The 21242-nt window shown below is 31.3% G+C and overlaps 1 protein-coding gene across 1 annotated transcript; it reads right to left on the reverse strand.

Annotated features, from left to right (window-relative positions):
- LOC109327442 (WD repeat-containing protein 44-like) lies at positions 4144-8895 on the reverse strand. Its single transcript, XM_019560586.1, has 8 exons — positions 8558-8895; positions 6910-8149; positions 6729-6819; positions 6395-6552; positions 6262-6313; positions 6069-6148; positions 5889-5982; positions 4144-4886 (listed from the first exon to the last, which is right to left on the reverse strand). Exons 2-8 carry the CDS (start codon positions 7885-7887, stop codon positions 4348-4350), a joined length of 1992 nt encoding a protein of 663 aa, XP_019416131.1. The 5' UTR covers positions 7888-8149; positions 8558-8895; the 3' UTR covers positions 4144-4347.

Here is a 21242-nt window from a genome sequence, read left to right on the forward strand (position 1 = left end):
ATTCGAGTTGAGATGTTTTTTTTATTTTAATTTTACATAATATTTAGGAGAAAATAAACACATATAACTTGAAGCAAAATCCGTTTATAGATTTGCAAAGTTTGAGGGGGTTTAATATTAGTTTCAATTTTTTAGTTTATAATTTTCATCTAATTTATTTACTGATATATTTATCCATTCCAAATATTCTATTTCAAAATCAGAAAGTATATTTGTTAGAGTAGAATGACTTTAATATGTACTTAATTTCTTTACAAAAATTGATTTACTAATTAATTGAGTTCCAATTTTTATATTAAACACATACCATTTTCTCAATTAAGTCACATCAGTCAACTCGAGTCAGAGATTTCATATTAGGTTTAATCAGTTTAAATAGTTACATTGTTCGGTCAGACTGCATGATTTCATATATAATTAATAATTTACTTATAAATATATAATTATATATAAATACAAAATTTTATATAATTTATAATTATATAAAATTATATTAAAGTAACATATCTTCATCTTTTTTGGATCGATGTAAACAAAATATTAGATTAATGTTTCAATTTTTTAAATTTTAAGTGAACTAGTTGATTCACTTACTCGACTATTCTGGTTTATTTAGGTTTAGTATAATCAGACCAAATTTCCTCGATTTAAAGCGGTACAATATTTTATTCAATTAAGACTTTAAACTATAGTCATTTTTAAGTTCGACCAATGATCGAACCAATTAGATCAATTAATTCAAGTTCTCACAACTCCAATATAAACAACTTAACTTAGATGTTAGTCGTTGAATTCTAATGTACTTTTAGTTAAAATAAAATTCTAAACAAATATCATCACATCGTTAAGGTTATTTATAATAAAGTAAAAAAACATTGGTTCTCCAAATACTCAATAACTAAGAAGATTGTTCTAAAAAATAATTATCATATCAAGTCTCTAATAATCTAACATGACCATTGCTAAGTACGATTTAGTCTAAAAAAGATTTAAATTGCTATAATTATTTTTCATTTGAAAAACTAATTTAATATTCATTGCATCCATCGAACTAATGCAATATTTCCTCTATATCTATACTATATATAAAACCAAAACTTGAAATAACTTCCCTCATGGTGTAATTTTCATTTTCTATATTGCCCTTAACATTATTTAATTTTTCCACAAAAACTAAATAATCCTAAGAAACTATAACTAATACATTAATTAACCACATATCTCCCCTTAAATTAAACATTATCATAAACACAAAAAATATAATATAAAGTACACCGAACACAACAAATACATTTTAATTCAAAAAAATGAAATATATAAAAATTGAATATGTAGTATCATATAATATTCGCCGACAGGCACGAAGTGCCTGTACACACTATTCCTTATAAAAGAGAGAAAATGAAATAGTTGTCAAAATAACATTAGAAAACTATATCCTTATTTCACACCCCATTTAGTAGAATACAATAATGTTATTTTTATAGATGTATATAAAAATGATAAAAATAAATAAATTAAAAGTTTGATTTATCTAAAACAAATGATGTAATTTGAATTGCATGTGCCAAAAGTTTAAAGTCTTAATGACAAACTATATATTTGCATATCTTGTGGATAGAAAAATGTCTGTTAAGAGAGTTAGCCTCATGTATCTATGAATATTCTCAGCTCGGACATGATTACTTTCAATACGATGATATGATACATGTGAGAAACCAAAAAAATTATATATTTGCATTTGGCGCCAACACTAACCGTTCTCACCTCACAGTTTCTAACCATAACCAACACGTACCTTACTCTTTCAACATGAACCCATCGGAGTTTAACTCCACCGGAGGCTCAAGAAACCCACCACCGTCATCATCATTGAAATATCCCAAGCGCAACGAGTCACACCCAATTGTTCCTCCCAAAGTGAGCCAAGAATCACACAAGATTAAGAAACCGCCGCTTGTACCTTCCTCCCCCGCCGGCATAGAGCACCACCACACCCGGACGGCAAACACTCAGAAGAAGCGGGAACCAAAGATAATCTACCAAACTGAACCTAAAGTTATCACCGTTTATAGTGCAGCCGATTTCAAGGAACTGGCCCAGCGCCTCACCGGATTACCCCGTGGCGAAGATGAGGTTCCGGCAGCGAGGGTCGCTTCTATCGAACGTACGACAGGAATGTCAATAAAAGGCACAGAAGTTGGCCCATTTCCCGGTGCAATATCGCCAGTGCCGACTACAATGTCGCCGGTAGTACCGTCGGGATTTTCCATGCCGGAGAAAGAAACGGTGCCGTTCAGTGAAGTGATGTGGTCATCGGTTTCTAGACCAATGGATTCTCAGCCGGTGACAGAAACGGTGCCGCTTAGAGATGAACTTCGATCAGCGCATTCTAGACCAATATATTCTATGCCACTGCCGGAACCGGTGCCGTTTAGAGATGAATTTCGATCAGCGCATTCTAGACCAATGGGTTCTCTGCCGGTGCGGTTTAGAAATGAGTTTCGATCAGCGTATTCTAGACCAATGTGTCCGCTTAGAAATGAGTTTCGATCAGCGCATTCTAGACCAATTAATTCTATACCCGTGCCGTTTAGAAATGAGTTTCGATCAGCACATTCTAGACCAATTAATTCTATGCTGGTGCCGGAAACCGTGCCGTTTAGAGATGAATTTCGATCAGTGCATTCTAGACCAATGGATTCTCTGCCGGTGCCGTTTAGAGATGAATTTCGATCAGCGCATTCTAGACAAATGAGTTCTCTGCCGGTGCCGTTTAGAAATGAGTTTCGATCAGAGCATTCTAGACCAATTAATTCTATACAAGTGCCGGAAACGGTGCCGTTTAGAGATGAATTTCGATCAGCTCATTCTAGACCAATGGGTTCTATGCCGGTGACAGAAACGGTGCCGTTTAGAGATGAATTTCGATCAGTGCATTCTAGACCAATGGATTATATGCGGGTGCCAGAAATGGTGCCGTTTGGAGATGAATTTCAATCAGCGCATTCTAGACCAATGGATTATATGCGGGTGCCGGAAACGGTGCCGTTTAGAGATGTCTTATGGCCAGGGAATAGCTCCTTGCCGAATCAGTCGTCGGGTTCTCTTTCTAGCGCAATAGTTTCTTCCCCTCCTGTGACAGAAAGTGACCCATTTAGTACCTTTCTGAATTCGTTGTCCAGTCCTATTTCTTGCGATGTGGTTTCTTCTTCACCGCCGTCACCACCGATCTCTCCGACTCAGGAAGTACCGGACTGGTGGTTTAAGTAGTTTTATCGCAAGAGCAAGTGACAGACACGACGCCGTTTTGTAATGACCTTTTGTTCTTCAATCCTTTCCTTTTGTTTCTTTTTTTGTTCCACTTTCTTGAGTTTGAGATCTTAGGAGAAATATAATAGGGAATATTAACGTTTAGAAAATTTGCAAATCTAGAGTAAAACAAAATAAAGTTTGGTTTGGCAAATAGGGATGGGTCCTATTACTTGAACCACAAGTTTTCAACATTAATATGATATATGCATGTTTTTTCAGATAATATTCATCATTATTAATAATGTGTTAGTATAATAATGTAAGATCCCACTAGATACATAGACAATCAAAAGGTCTAAGATTCTATTCATTTGAGCGACATTTCTTGGCAGTGAGGCATCCCAGTACTATCCAATAAGGTATAACTTAAGAAGAAAAAATATTTATATAATTTTGTAGCAGCCCATGTATTCATTACACAGAAAATGAGTTTGTTATATACCACATTTTATCGTAATACTCGAATTTATTTCCAATGGAAGGCTCATACTGAGCCTAAGGAGTGCATTGAGAGGTTTGAAGTTTGAACTTGCCCTTCTCACACTCAGTTATTGTCCCAGGGTTTACCATACACTTTAATCAACATATAATAAGAATATTCTATTTAATAATGCATGCCATAAGCGGCTAGAAGCCAAACTAGGAAGTTTTTACAGTTAGTAAAGGCAACTGCATGAACAAATAGAAACACATATTGGGGAAAACTTCAATTGCATTTTTTGGGTCTGCACCTATAGTGAAGTTAACTAATATTCACACAAAAATGTTAAAACAAATAAATCACGATTCTTGTGGCCTGACTCTACAAGCAGAACCAAATCAGGGACAAACTAAAAACTGTAAATGTACAAATTCCCGGTGAAGATGTCACAATGTTTGACATCTGACATGAATTTAGAGCAATAAGCATAACTCATCTGAATGTTTCCACTTTTATGATATCTGGCAAAATTGCTCACTCTATAGAAAGCAAAATCGAAGAGCCTTAAATGTGAAGAAATTACCAACAAAGGTATAATGGCATAGTAGGTCTTAAAGCCTAACAGGTAATCCAAAGTTATGGAATGTCTTGATAGTTCCATCACAACCAGCTGCCACAATTGATAGTCCCCATGTTTCTGATACGCAATTGTCAAGGCAAGGATCTTTGCGATATAACTGTTTGTAATCAAATTCATCGTCGGTGAAAGGTAAATCCCAATTGAGAAACTTCTCCTCTGGCCATGTCATTGAACCTCGACATGTACTGTCGATTGAGAACCAACTGCGAAAAGAAAACCTTTGTGACTCTCTAGCCCAAGGAACAGCCTCTAATGGAGGTTTCATTTCTGAAGAATAGCATGACGAATTATAGCGAGAGCTTGCGCTCGTGCCTGACCAAGGTATTGCCACGGTGACGCCCTTGGAGGAAAAGTATTCGCAGGAATACTTAGATTTTGTGTGTTTGGAAAGAGCATGTCCTAATTCATTGAAGTTCCACATATAAATACGAGAGTCATCTCCAACTGAAATTAAATGTTTTCCAGTTGATGCAAATGAACCGGACATCTGACTTCCCGACTTTGGAAGGCCTGCAAGAAATAACAAGATTAACCAACTTAAAATATTTCATGTAAACCAATCATTAAAAATATAGATGGTGGAACCAAGTATTATGTTCTAGTGGCATTCCCATCGTCTCAAAGACGCAAATTATTGAAGGTAAAGTCAAAGATCAGATAAGGAATACGCACAAAAATACACAGACAAAACCTGAAACACAACTTCAATGCTTGCAAGTAAAGCATGCATATGTAAAAGGGATCAAATACATTCTCTATGTTAGAGAAATTATAGGGTGTGCATATGCAAATAGCCAAGACTAATCAAAAGTCCTTAGCCCTCTAGTTGCAGATTAGTAGAGTATATTACAAATAGAGTAACAGAAAAGTGCAAAACAGTACTTCAACTTCTAGAACTTAAGAAGCTAGATTTTGATTCTGTGGAGAGACGCAAAAGATTTTCTACAGAATGTAAGTATTTTTCATTACAAAGCTGATCTGCTGATGTTTTCCAATTTCTAAAACAACTGCTTATATCTAAATTGCAGCATGCAACAGTGTAAGGAAGGACACCAGTTCAGCAGATCCTACCATCATATCATTATGATGCACTTCTACATCAGGAAACAACAATAAACTATTAACTAATTCAACAATGAGTTACAAAGAAGTTTATAGCTGCATATTTTTTCAAAGAAAAGGGAAAAAAAGTATTAGAAGAACCAGCTCAGCTGGCCCTTAACAGAGACAAGATGATCAAGCCTAATTGATATAAGCAAAATAAAACAGTATTTAGGATACTCATCAACATGTCAAGGTCACGAGCCATAACAATGATGCCAATATAAAAATTTTTTTGCCATGTCAAATTAAACAATGAGTTAATATAAAATCACATGAGATTGCAGTCAATCAGCCTCTAAACAAAATGAAAAGTATTAAACAAATGCAAATTAAAATTAATAGATTTAAGTTAATTTCGAAATGTGTCATCGCGTTCTGTCGCTAATGGCTCAATCTTAGTCTCTCTACCTTTGTATGTCTGAACAAGTTCAACACCTTCATATATTCTAACTTTGGAATCTTCTGATGTGATTATAACTTTCTGATGGTTTTTCTGGGAAAACTGCAATAAAATAAGAGTTTGGTAATGTTAACAAAGGAAGTACAGAGTAGTAACATTTTAGCAGAGCAGATTTTCAAGATTATAACCTGAATGCCAGTGATCTTGTTGCCAGAAGTTCTCTTTTTTCCGTTGACACGAACCTGTGCCTCTAGCTGGAAATATTTGCCTAAACCATTAGAAATCCAATTTAGAAACTAATTTTAATCCATGTCCCTTTCTTATTCTCTTCCGATTATTAGTGTTAATGACTATAGTAATGGGACAATCCACAAGTCATACCTGAAGCAATAAAAAAGCGGCAAGTGCCTGTAAGGGTACCCACTACGAAACCCTGCGCGAGTAAATATTTAGGTTAAAATTCTCATGGGCAAAAGTTTCCAAAACTGTGATAAGTGAAGTATCCATAACACACCTTTCCATCTGGCTTGTAACTTATAGCACTTATGACATCTCGTACGTCGGCCCAGTCAACTACGCTCTCTTCATTTACACTCCATATTCGGGCTTTTCCATCTATGGACCCACTGATGAAGTAATTCTCATCAACAGGGTTGAATTGAATGCATGTCACTGTTTCATTAAAAGAAGAGACACAATTGTGATTAATTATACTTGTGGTATAAAATCATGCTAATGTTTGATGTTATAGAAAACTATGAATATGAACAAAGCATATGCTGCAATTATAGATGGTTACAAAAAAAAGCATACTAAAAGGCATGGTTCCCATATGCAGATATACTTACCATAGTCTTTGTGATGGAAAACATTAAGACATTTATTCGAACCAATTTGCCACAAGCGGACGGTTTTATCCGTAGAAGATGAAAGGAGAATCTGCAATGGGTATTTTAGATAAGATTTAACAAAAATTGCAATCACAGCAAATATAACTTATCACATAATAGGGAATAAACTAAAACTCACATCTGAACTAGACCAAGCTAAATCCAAGACATCACCGGAATGACCATAAAATTCTTGCAGTGGTGATTCCTCAATTTGTAAGATCTTGTTTGGAAGCACATTAAATGAATAGCTAGAGTTTTTCCTCTGAGAACAAGAGATGTCATGTTTCACTTTGCTAATAATGCTATCTTCTTCACTGAAGCGAAAACTGGACGTTTCCATGGATACAACACGCCATATGCGTATAACACCGTCTTCACCTCCACTAGCTAGATACTTGCCAGTGTGACTAAATTTCATAGTCCAGATCAGTCCTTTGTGTGCTCTAATCTCTTGTCCAATGTAGAGTGCACTCAATTCCATCCACTTCTTTTTGTTCTGTCTTACATGTATTCTACCACTTTTACTTGCCCTTCTACTCAATTTTGTTATGTCTTTTCCTTTTCTGCTGTCTACAAAGCGTGCCCACCAATTTTTCTTTTTCTTCTTAAAAGCTTCGAAGTCCCGAAATTCTTCTACAGCTTCAGTTTCTCTATCTATGTGCTCTTGATCTGAAGAAGGCTCAAACACCTTCCCTTGGAAACTTCCATCTGTTTTATCATCTTGGTCTTGGCACCCTTTGAGTTCATTCAACAAAACTTGTTCTTCAGAAGTTGCTTCACATCCTGAGTTAATCAATTTCTCAGGAACTCGATCATCAAGCACAATGCAAGCATTTGACACTGCTCCATTGCAATCCTTGACCCTTTCCAGTTCCAAACTTATCAAAGACTCATCAAAGGTCACCATTTTCTCTTGCAAACAAACCTTTGAAGTACCATAAACTAAACCCATCCATTGTGAAAACTTTTCCCTTCTTTCCTTCACACTAAGAGGCTCATTCACCCAAACCTCATAACCAAACTCTTGTCTGGTCAAAACAGATTCATGAAGAGGTGACAAATAATCCACCGAGTCAAAGAACACATCACTGTCTCCTTCATTAGATATCAGCATATCTTGTCCTTAGAAACAAAAATTCCACATCAAAAAACTGCCACAGTGCTGCTCGTTCAATTTCCAACTCTTTCCTCAACTAAAATAAAATCGCTGCTTTTGCAACACCTTAAATAGTAATACCAACCCAACCCCTCCAAAATCAACAACACTCTTGAGTTTCTCTCTTAAATCATGCCACAATCAAGGTATTATAAAATGTTACCACCAAAACAAGCAGGGACCAAGTACGAGGAATCAACCTCCAGCTCCACAAAACAACCTATAACAACAGTGTTTTGAATGTTGGAAACCATCAATAGGATTAGGATCCCAATACTATAAAGAATGAAAAAGAATATTTAATTATTCCACAAACCCCAAGAATTAAAATAACCAAACTCAAAGCCCAAAATAAAGAATCAACGCAAAGGTGAAAGCTTTTGAGTTGGAACAATTAACAACAGTATAATCACACACCCCACCTTGAGTATTAAACAAAACACAACAAAAAGTTAAACTTTATCACCGACCCTCCAGTTTTTATGGCAAATGCAACAAACCCAGAAACTCTTCACGTACAATGAATGGTTCAAAGGGCACACAGGGATTAAGAGAAATTGGCGGAAGAAGAAAAGGGGTGTCGCAAAAATGTGATATTGTTAATACCTGTGTTACTCAGAAAACAAACCAACTAAGGTAACAAGTGTCTCAGTTTTCTTGAGATCTGTGTTCCTTTTGTTGGGATTGAAAAGTTGCACGCACGAGCGACAAACACGAACGGCGTGAAACAAGATACTAGTGTTTTCTGCAACAACAAAATTACTCATTTTCTTCTATGTAATGTTCCTCTTCATCATGCTTTGTAATCTTCACCTTCATCATTTTATTTATATAATAATGTATCTGTAAATGAAATAACTAAACATTCAGAATCTCAACATCAGAGTAGTTATTTAACTAACTAATCATTAGTGACAACTATATTTTTACATTAAAAAGTACAAATGTTACAAAGTGAAGAGATAAGATTTTTCAAACATGTTTGAAGGTATGAATGAATAATACACATACAATGCTAATGAGACATTGTGGGCTATCAAAATTCAGAGAAATTCAACAACGATGAACTTGATTATCTGCTGATGAATTCAACTTTATTGAGTTTTTGCTTACTTTTTATTGTAGCTTGACTAATAAAACGTGCCATGATTTAAGAAGTTGACTAATAATATTTGCATAATGTTTTTTCCATGTACAACTCCATCTTTTAAATTTTTGAAGACCAATTATTAGAAAAATTCTTTTATTGATAAAATCTGTGCAACCTTGATTATCGATTTTTCATATCCTTTTTTAAAGCACATTAATGGGTATTATTCAGTGCTTTAAAAATAAATAAAGTTTACATTTTTATACAGATTTTGTATTTAAAAGTGTAATAAACAAGGTAGAACAAATTTTCACCCGTGATACCGGATTTGGATATTATGATTTTCTCAAAAATCAATTAAAATATATTTAGAATTTTGGATTGATTGAATAAGGGGAAAGGAATATAATGCAATAACTAATGAAAGTGATTAAAATTTCATTCCATAATATTAATATTATAGTGGAACTTTTAGTTCTAATCTTTATATTCTTTTCTCTCTAAAGTCCAAATTGAGTCAATGTAATAATGGATAAAATGAAATTCATTAATTTTTATTGCATACTCTCTAAATTTCTCTAAAGATATATTACATGTCATTTATTCATAATTATAAAGAGTTTTAGGTTAATCTAGTGAGATGATATAATGCGGATAAGAATAAAGATTGAAAGAAGATGTGGAAAAAATAATAAAGAACAAGAGGAAATGATACAGAGTTGCAGCTGTTAGTGGAGAACCAATATCGTTGCTAGCTATGAAGATACCCTTCTAGTTAGGAGAATAAAATATGACATAAGTTAACTCATATTTCTATTAAAATTATTATAAGTGTCTTACTTAATTATTTTTTATAAAAATATTTTTAAAAATTAAAAAAATAGGACATATATAATAATTTTAATATCAGAATGAGATAACTTATTTTATACCATAATAAAGTGATGACTCGTTAACTCTAAAGTGTGCCTAATAGTGATAGGTGTCCATTTTGGGCCATGAATAGGGCTATATTTTACAGCAAGAAATTTATACACCACCGACTCTTACATCTGCAAGTTCGGACTTTAATTTTTTTGGGTCCTGTCTCAGTGTAGCTTGTTGTTGTGGACATGAGAAAGGGTCTCAGTAAAAAAAGAAAAAAAAGGGTCACCTATGTGTCTATGTTGATGAATTGGATATTTAATTATGTTGTTGAATGGGTTAATTATACCTATACTTTTGCTCAAGTTTTTAGTGATATTCTGTTAGATTTTCCTTAGTCTCATTGCTATATTTGTAATATATTATTCATAAAATTTTATTGGCTAATTGAGTGTTGTTGTTGACCTTAAACTATACGCCTATCAACGTCTATGTTCAAAATTCAAATAGTGACAATGCATATGGAAGTGAAGAAATAGAATAATGTTACTTGTAAAACATAATTTAGAAAACTTTCTGAACAACACATTTTTTATAAAGCAAGATAATTAAAAATATAATTAATTTATGGTATATTATCAAGTTCTCCAAAATGTCAATAATTCGATTCTTAGGAAGAATATGAAAGGGATTAATTCTTTACCTAAAAAGTGAAAGATATATTTAGTAACATTCTATATGCATACCTTGGCTTCCAATGCCAATGACATGGAAAGGAGTTTATCTATGACCACTTTGTATGACCCCTAGCTTTTAAGTTCTCTGAAAGCAATCCCCAATTTCACCCTTTTCTGCTAAAGGGGTTTCAGTAAAAAAGGAAACTTGTTTGAAACTGGGGTTGTCCTTTTAGCTGGATTTTTTAGCAACAAACCACAAAAAGAAACTCACGTGATTCATATAAACAAAGCGGAGAGAGGGGGAGGACCCATTTATCTATTCAAGGGAACATACGTTCAACTAGTGATCGATTAAAAAATATATTAAAATTAAAAATTTAATAATTAAATATTTTTTTGGTTAAACAAAAAGATATATTTTGTGGAATATGATATATGTTCTCTTTATTTAAACACCACAAGAGCATGGTCTAATAGAGTGTGGTGTAGGGCATCTCTTTCATTGGGAGGAGAGTATGGTCATATGCTATTCCTATATCTTCTATATATATAAATATCCTAGTTGTTTGTTTATTCAAAGAGTTTTGAAGTGTTGGAGGTGGTGGTGGAAACCTTAATGGCAAACAAAATGGAATGGAATGGAAGGAGTATAATATGGGTCTGACTCTGAAGAAAAAAATCATTGACAAAAGAAAAAAGTGACATGATATGATGTATCATGGTATAAATCATTATCATCACTTTGCAACCTTCGAAGCTTCCAAATTCCACATATACTGTCACAAGTTTTCAGTCACCCTTGCCTCCTCCCATATGGACATTTTGATTTTATGTCAAAAGAGTTTTAATTTGAAAAACTGTTAACAGAATAATATAATATAAAAAATGTATATTATGCAAAAAAATGTTACTACTTACTACAACACATTTAACATTTTTCTTTAGAAAATCCTTCTGGCCTAATTTGATGAGAGATTAATCTTATGGGATATGGGAATATACCTAAGCAAATACCCTCCAATTTGTTACATGAATATAAATTCAAGGATGGAACTTAAAATCAGGCAATCCTTACCTACTATTGAGAGATACATGCCTTGAGCTATGATTTCTAGGGGCTGCCATTTTTTATATACTGTTATTGTATAATTTATATTTAATTATCATTGACTCTCTTTAAAAAGTAGTATAAATGAATGATAGATGATAATGTATAAATGTTTACACTGATAATGCATAGATATTATATTTATATCAAATATTAACCAAGTGATAAAAAAAGTGTTTTGCCCAATGTACTGGGTGAGAATCGCCATTCAATTGTAAATTCACTGCATGCACTAGCTATAATTTAATAGATTTTTCAGAATCTTGCACTCGTGTGTGCTTCATCATGGTAGTTGTGCTATGTGCATTGTTATGTGCCCATAATAATTGAAGTAAGCTAAAATTTAAGTCATGAAATATAATATAGTAAGTTTGACACTAATCTCTAATGTGTCAACAAACCAGAGATACATGCATGCTCATTGTCGATTAGTTGTATGAATTATTCACAGTATGCATATATTGTACAATCACATAAAGATACATGCATGCTCATAGTATGATTAGTTGTCAGCATTTAAATGGATTTTCCATAATCAATTCAAATGTTCAAAATTGGCTCCTCTATAGCTATATACCCTACCTGTCAATTAGTCATTTACTTGTAATTAGTGGCGGATCTTGATAGACAACAATATTTAACTACAATTTTATTACTAAAATTAGTCGAGTAATAATGAATATGAAGGATCATATATGATAAAATTTTCAGTTATTTCATTTTCAATATAAATTACTATATAATTTACAAGAAATTTATCTTCTATCTTACTACATAATTTTGATTGGTTATTTTTGTTGTTGAAAATGATATTTATGTAGTAACTAAACCATAATAACTAAAATAAGACGAAACAATATATGACTAACGACGTATGATTGAGAATTTGTTTTTGTTATGATTGAGAATTTTTCAAACTTGAATGACTAAAGACAGGACAATAAAATTTTGAAATTGATATCTCAAACTAATTTTTTGTTGCTCATTGAAATTCACATAATAGATTTTTGACAAAAATACATATCTTATAAATATTAAATAAATTATAAGCATCATTAGTGTATATATTATCAATACATACATAATATCTTTCATCAAATGTAAAATAGTTACTAACTTAAATGAAATCATATTATTATAAGTAACATCAATATCTACACATGTAAGAATTTTTTTTTATCAATTATGTATAATTTATTGAAGGATAACACATGTTATATTATATTTATTTATAATTTATAAATATGTATTTCCATAAATACGTCATTTGGGTGGAGGAAGTGAAGTAGATCTGCTTTTCCAAAAAATATGTCATTGTATGTATCACTTTTTATAATTTAAGAGTTTAATAATTAAATACTCAACCATAACCAATGACACATGAAACAACATAGGATATATTACTATAGGTAAAGAGATAAAAAACATTATTTTAATAAATTAAAAATTTAGAAGGGGAGTTGCCCCCACCTACCCTTTACATGTTATGTCACTGCTTGTAATATATATATATATATATATATATAAATAATGAATATGTATTAGTGATTGAGGAATATACGTACAATTTTTTATTATTAATTATACATATCTATATGCTCCAATCGACATATTTAATTTTGAGAGTAGATAGGACGGTTAGAAGATTGTGGAGCACAACAAGAGGAGACCAATTGAGCTTTAGTGCAAAAATCTATGTTGTATTTGCATATTCGAAAACAAAAATCAATAGTGTTATTACTGAAATGATAGTTGATACTACAAGGACCCTTGTTTGTATTATAAAATAACATGTATTGTTCTAGCAGTTTATATACTTTATAGTATAAAGTTTTTCATGTGATTTTTACATAAATAAAAATAGATTGTGATAATTCTACCTGTCACGCTGTTAGGTCGCCCATTTCAATCACAGCACAAACATTGCATGCAATAAAGCAGTGTCATATGTGAATTATTATTGGCATTTGCATTGGCAATATCAATCATGGCATTTTATTTCCCTACTATCTTTGGTCACATTCAATATCTATTTTGTCGCATGACAAAATTCTTAATGTTATATCAGAAAGAATTACATAAACCAAACAATAAAAGGAAAAGATGAAAAAGGAAACATGATACCTAAATTTAGTTGCAGATCTAGGACTCGAGTAGAAGAGATGTAAGCTGCATTAAGTGATCCAAAATATATCTGAAAATGATAAACAAGTGGTATGTGTGTAACATGGTATATGAATTTTATATAAATTTCACTTTATTGAGTAACTATAGATTGATATATTCATCAAATTCAGAAATGGGAAATAATTTAAAAAGCAGATATAGTTAATTACATAGGAACAAAACGTTACTAGGAGTTGGGCACTACAATGAGTACTAACCTCAAATAAAACACAGGACCTTTGTGGACTCAACAGAACTCTTGGTCTTGGCTCTTCACTCCCTTTTCAGTATGCAAATTGCAATCAAAGACTGGGGAAATCAGAATAATAATTGATCTCTTATATATTTTATGTACTGTTTGTACCTCTGTATATACAAGTGTTTGCAAGAAGGAGCATAGTTGTTTGATTTTATATTCTACAACTAATTGAAGGATCCATTAAATAATGTTGGGAATAAAATAATCATTTATAGTTTGTGTTAGTGAAGCTTGTTTTCTTTCGTCCATAACACAATACATTGAGGAAAGATGAAGAAATATCAAACTTGTCCATATAAAAGGGGAGAAAGGGAACTTTTGGTGCACAAATTGGGCTAAGCAACAAAAAATAACGCCAATTCAATGTGACAATAAAGCAAAAAGTTTATGTTTCGTACTAACTATATGGATCGAAGATACATGGAATTCTTGCTGGCTTACCAAATCAATGGGTTTTGAAGGGTTGTTTTATTATTGTATAGACATATACGTGACTAATCTAGACCCCACTCATCACATGCTTCTTCTTGTTGTTTTCTTAGGGGGATATGGAACTCGTGTAGATCACTTTATTTTTTTATAAGTATGCACTACGCTTACAATTCAACCGTGCTCATATTTTGTATTGAATAGCGATTTCAAGCGTTGTCTACGTGAACGTAGTAGAATATTAGTATGATTCATTAAGTAAATGTGGACATTGTTGTATATGAACTTGAAAAAAATTGATGCCTCATATCATAATTTAGCTTAGTACTCGACTCTCCGATACTAAAATATATCCCGACCCAATTATTAATTGTTCCATGTTGGCATTGGCCTTTTGGTGCAGCTACCTTTGATTTGTCACTTTTTATTCAGGATTTGAGAGTATCCTGAAGATACGAGATCCACTTCACTGCTTATTTTCTTTGTTTTAATATAGCACCTTAGCGTAAGAGTGCATGTGGACATATATTTAACTCACCAAATTACTGATACTTATCACAACCTGATTACTATCGTGGCTTCCTATTAAGACGTGCATATATCGTTCACCTTTTCTTCAACTTTTTAATGTAGATTACGTAACCTATTTTTATTAGTGAAAAAATTCTAATCGTGTTCATTATACATATAAGCTTTGTTAAAGATGTATCATTCTTATCAATAAGGCTCCAATATAATTAGGTCTAAACGATTTGTTTGCGAAATAAATTTCAGATAACGTTAAGGTTTTGATTCTTGTTATAATGAGGGTTTATTGGTAAAAGCAAAATACACATCGATTATCACTATTTGTTAGTACTCACTTATTTATTGAAGATCACATCCTTTATATATCCAACAGAAAAAGATGCATTACTCTTAAAGCCGCAATCCATTTTCATGAGCCTTTAATTTAAAATGGGTAGATAATGCATGCTCAAATTGTGATTCACATACAATTATGATCATAATAATTGTTTTTATAACTACTTCAATTATATCATATATGATGATGATTGTAATTGTGAATGAATTTACTGTATTTCTTACCATTATCCTTCTTGTAATTGATTGTAATAAATATAGAATATAATATTTATGTATTGAAAATGTAAAAATTTGTACACAATCATTTTTATATTATTTTTACTTAATAGTCAATGATGATAAAATATGAATGGTGAATAATGTATTGACAATGTAAAATCCTCTTACCTTGTCAGTATACATCTTTTTCTCATGAATATAACATTATAAGTGTATAACTCAGTATAAGCAACCATATTTATAAAATATTATGGACTATGTTGATCGGTCTTGAACCCATTATTTGTGTTTGTTTCATCTCACATCATATAGAACAAAACTTCCAGAAAAGATGCAATAAAGCAAATCCTCCAGTCTTTACTTTTGAAATGTAGGCCAACAAAAAGAACAAAAGAGCACAAGTTTGCGGACTCCGATTGACACACATAGCTTTATATTGCTTAGAAAAAGGTTTTCTAATGTAGTATATATAAGCTATTTTGGTTGAGAATATCCCACGATGGGTAATGAAGTAACAGTTGTACCACCCCCACCACATACCAAAGAAGATATGATTTGCTAATTCAAAAGAATAGAATAATTATAATACCTGAGATAGTGAGGTGTATCAATATCAAATCACTGTATAAATGTGACTCAAATGGTCAATTGACTAGTTAATTATTTAACATATGATGGTGATCCTAGTGCAATGTCCATAAAATTGACACATTGTCGATCTCAAGCAAAACATATACATTATATTTGGGTATGGAATAATGAGCGTGGCACACAATAAGACTTCATTATTAGGATAAGGATATGTGTTTCAATTTGTTCTGTCACCCAAATTATCCTCAGACTAATGATATTAAAATTAAAATAGAAAAAAGTAATAAATATTTACTTTTAATTAACATTATATATTTTTATTGGTTTAAAATATAGTTTGAAACACAATTTCAGATAATACATCGTTCTCCCATAAATGTCTAATTGTATATTTGCCATTAGAAGCGTGTTAGTGGGTCAAGTTTAGTTATGTTTGTGTAGTTTTTTAATAGGATAAGGTAGAAGGTATGTTCTGGATAAAAGCTGGTAACGTTGACCCACAAAAGCCTCCTTTGTTGTTAAATGGGGAAGGGTTAGGGAGCACCTTGGTTGCAATGCAACTCATACTTCATAGATAAGTCTTCATCGCCTTAGTGTAATGAGAATGAATGTTGCACGTAATTTCTTTTGCACCATATCATATTTTACTTTTAAAAATAAAAAGGGTGACACGATGATCTCATCTAATAGGGTTTGAAAAAGAAAGTGAATGTACACCACCTTACCTTCAAATGTTCCACTATTAATTTAGTAAAAAATAGATAAAGAAAGAATGATTATTTCATACTATTTTTAATATCACTTTTTATGTATATTGATTGATCAATGAAACATTAGTTGATAAATATACTAGAGGTTATTAGTGAGTTGATTTTTTTTATAGAAAATGAAAATGAAAGCTAGAGTTATCATATATTTCATGGCTTTTAAGTTGTTAGAAATTTACATTAATAGGCTGATTTTTACCTTTTGTACCTATAAATATTGATCGTTTTTAAGTTCATCTCTAAAATTTGTTTTTTAGTTTAGTCTTTAATTTATTTATTTTCATTTTAAGTCTAACGTAAAGTTTGGATGAAAATTTATGTAAGTAAATATAGTTACATTAAGTCATCAGTGATAAGTACTAGAACCAAAATTAAAAAAAGTCTCCTAACTTAGAATTCTTGAGGTGTAAAAAGTAAATTACACTAACATCCCTTGAGTTTTAGTGAAATTATACAAATTATCTCTCTATTTTTTACACTTACAAAAAAACCTAATTTATATATATATATTACACTGACTACCCATGCATATGAAATAAGTGTGTTATTTTGAATAAAAAATGATGTTTAGTGTAATTAACTTAAACAAAATATGATATACCAACAATGTATTGGTCTAGTGGTGTAAGGCTTCACTAGATCTTCAAGGTCAAGAGTTCGATTCCTAGGAGCGACACTTGTTGGGATGGGCTGTCACGAACCCCAAAGAGATTAGTTCCTTATCCAAAAGGGTGAGGGATACCATTGGTAGTACCAAAAAACAAAATATGATATATTATAGAGACAAATCCAAATAGTATATGAGTTAATACATTTTCATTATTTTTGATACAAAATGTATCAATAATTCTAAGGAGTTATTGTTTTAATCACTCTAATACTATGTTGTAATGAATAAAAAAGAATGAAAATGTATTGACTCGTATTCTATTTGGATTTGTTTCGACAATATATCATATTTTATTTAACTTAATTACATTTATCAACATTCTTAGTTTAAAAAGTCACACTTATTTTTACTTAGGATATTGAGTATAATGTATATATATAAAGTAGAGGTTTTTGTAAGTATTAAAAATAGAGAGGTGATTTGTATAACTTTACTAAAATTTAGGGTATAAGTTTGATTTACTCAAACATAAAAGATTACTCGAGTGAAGAAAATCGATATCTTCTACAAGAGGAATCAATCTCTTCTAAATTCCAAATGGCTACGTTTTGCAAAAGTTATGATGCTTTCATGACAAACACTTAAATTCCTTGATCACAGACCACGAGTTAATATAATATCTAAAGACATGATCTCCTTGATTTCATGACAATCATTCCAACAAAGTAGGTATGCGACAGTTAAGTGCACCAAATAAGAATTTAATATATAAGCAAATAAGGTTGGTGTATCCTATATCATCTTTAATTATTATTGATTATTTTACATACACAAAAATAACAAAAATAATTGTGAATGATATGCTACTGATGACAAAAAAATACAGAGAAATTAAACAAGAATAAGAGATAAATAAATAAATTTTATGCTCACCCAGTTCATTGTTGAATCATATAACCCAAAAGTAAACTAGCACAAAATGATTGTTGTATGATGTAAGATATAACCAAATGATAGTTCCAGAATTTACCACGTAAGAAGAAGAGAGAGAAGTTGGAAAAAGTTATGAATTCTTTAATTTGCAAGACAGCTGAGATTTTGCAAGTGCTAAAGTCAATAGAAGACTGAATCAAGAAACAGGATGCCAACACTATTTATTTTCATGGAATTCTGAAACATAAGCAGGTCAGGAATAAAATCACAACATCCATGTGATGATGACAAATGAGAGAGGGGTAAGTTTATTCACCTAATTCATGTGTAGATGAATCTTAAGAATTCATAACTTTCACATAATAAGAATGGTTATAGACTAGGGGTGACAAAATTATCCATAATCCAAAATCCATTCAAATTAAATTCATCCAAATCCATCTGTTAGAACTAATGAATTTAAATGGATATAATCCAATTGATAGTTTTGATAATGGATGGATTCAAATCTATCCATTATATCCAAATGGATATCCGTGAATATATTCATTTGAATGGATACCCAATCCATCCAAAAAAATAAAAACAAAAACATTTCTTTCCAATTAATTCAATATTAATCTAAAAAATCTCTCTCACCTTTCTAAGCATAATACCCCACGTTAAAAAGTGCTTATAAAAAAAGTATAAACGATTACGGGCCTTAGTGCTTTACCCCAACATCTTAATGCAAAGTATAAATATATCATTTTGGTTATTGACTAATGTGATAATATAATAACAAAATAAAATATTTCAGGATGATGGACTGTTGCATACAACTTGTGGAAGTGTCAATTATTAGAGGTGTAAGCGATTTCGGTTTAAACCATGAAACTGATTAAACCGAACCATAAAATGCAGTTTGGTTCGGTTCCGCGGTTCGGTTTAGTTTTTTTATTTATTTGGAACCATTTAAGTTCGATTCGGTTTACGATTTTGTAAATTTTGGAACTGTTAGAACCGAACCACATATTAAAAAATAATTTTATTTTATATTTGGGTTTAAGTTTTAAAGTTAGGAGATAAAATATGATTAAGAATTTAAGATTATTAATACATATATTCTATAAATAAGAGGCAAATATAAAAAATAATTTAGTAAACAAACCTAAATATTTATTATCTCTATTATCCATTAAGAAGATAGAAAAAAAACTAAAAAACTAGTATACATTTTGTCACTAATCACTGATGAAATTAATTAAATACAGAAATTAAGGAACTAAAATAAAATAAAGAAATAACTTGAGGACATTACTAATGATGTAGAGTATTAGGTATTACTCTTGGACTAAAGAATTGGTACTTGTTGGACATTGTCAAAGATTTTGTAGACTAAAATTTCAAGTTTGTAGTGCATTGAGATGTTGAATTATTATTGTTTTACTAGAAAGAGTATTAAATACATTTATAATTGTTGTGTTTAGTATTCATTTAGTTGACTGTATACTTTGCAAATTTTCTTCAACTATTTCTTAAAGGATTTTTTTACAAAGTTGAAAAACCGCGGAACCGAAGTGAACCATTAATGATCGGTTCAGTTCCTAAATAAAATTTGCGATTAATCGAGTAGAACCGAACCATATCATTGTGTCGGTTTGGTCTCTAAATTGCATCAAAAACCGAACCGAACCAAACTTTTACACTCCTACCAATTATATTGCACCAGAGATTTTTGTCAATAAGAGAGCTTATAAAAACAATTCACAAATTCACCTTTTTAAAAGTGCTTATAAAAAAACACTTTTTAAAAGTGCTTTTTAAGAATTTTTTAAAAAAAAAATCACTTTTTAAAAGTACATTTTTTTTAAAAAACACTTTCTAAAATGTTATTTCAAATTTTTATTTAAAAATGTTTTATTAAATAATAATTTTTTCTTCAAATTGATTTATTCAAAATATTTTGTTCAAATTAAAAAAAGTGGGTTGGATATCCATCCATCCAATCCATTAAAATTGATACATGGATAGAATGGATGGATTGCAATCCATTGGATATGGATGAATTGAATAATTTAAAAATATGATGTAATGAATTTATATGGATTGATGAATAGTTTTCTATCCGTCTATTACAATCCAAATCCATCCAAACCCATCAAATTGCCACCCTAGTTATAGATTACTAATCTTTACCCATGACGATACAATCCTCCATTTAGCTATTGTGTGGTGTTCTTGGTTTATAGAGAAACTCTTTTATCTCCTTCTCGTTCTTACTAGGCTCTTGCTTAAGTGATGGCTAATAGAGCAATCTTTATAGGCAGAGATATGAACAATGTTTCTGGTCCTTTTTTTGTTAGTATAGTGCTTCTATCAATCACTATATATAAGCTCTTTCACAAGAGTCTTAACATTTTATTGATAACTCTTCATCCAAGAGTTATATCATTCAAACAATGAAATAGTATATCCCTTCATGTCACAAGGGTCTGCAATCATAAGGTTAGTGCTAATATGCTTAATTGACACTCTAAGTTTCTAAACTTCTACTTTAACGACAAAGTATTTCACCTCCATATGTTTAGCACCTTTGGAATACTTGTTATTTTTAGAAAAAAAAGATTATTGTGGAATTATCACAATAAATTTTCAGCGGATTGACAATAATGTCGACAACCCCAAGTCCTGAAATAAAGTTTCGTAGCCATTTAGCATGAACTGTGGCCTGAAAGCATGCCACAAATTCAG

The sequence above is a fragment of the Lupinus angustifolius genome, chromosome LG15 (genome assembly GCF_001865875.1).
Source record: "Lupinus angustifolius cultivar Tanjil chromosome LG15, LupAngTanjil_v1.0, whole genome shotgun sequence".
NCBI lineage: Eukaryota > Viridiplantae > Streptophyta > Magnoliopsida > Fabales > Fabaceae > Lupinus > Lupinus angustifolius.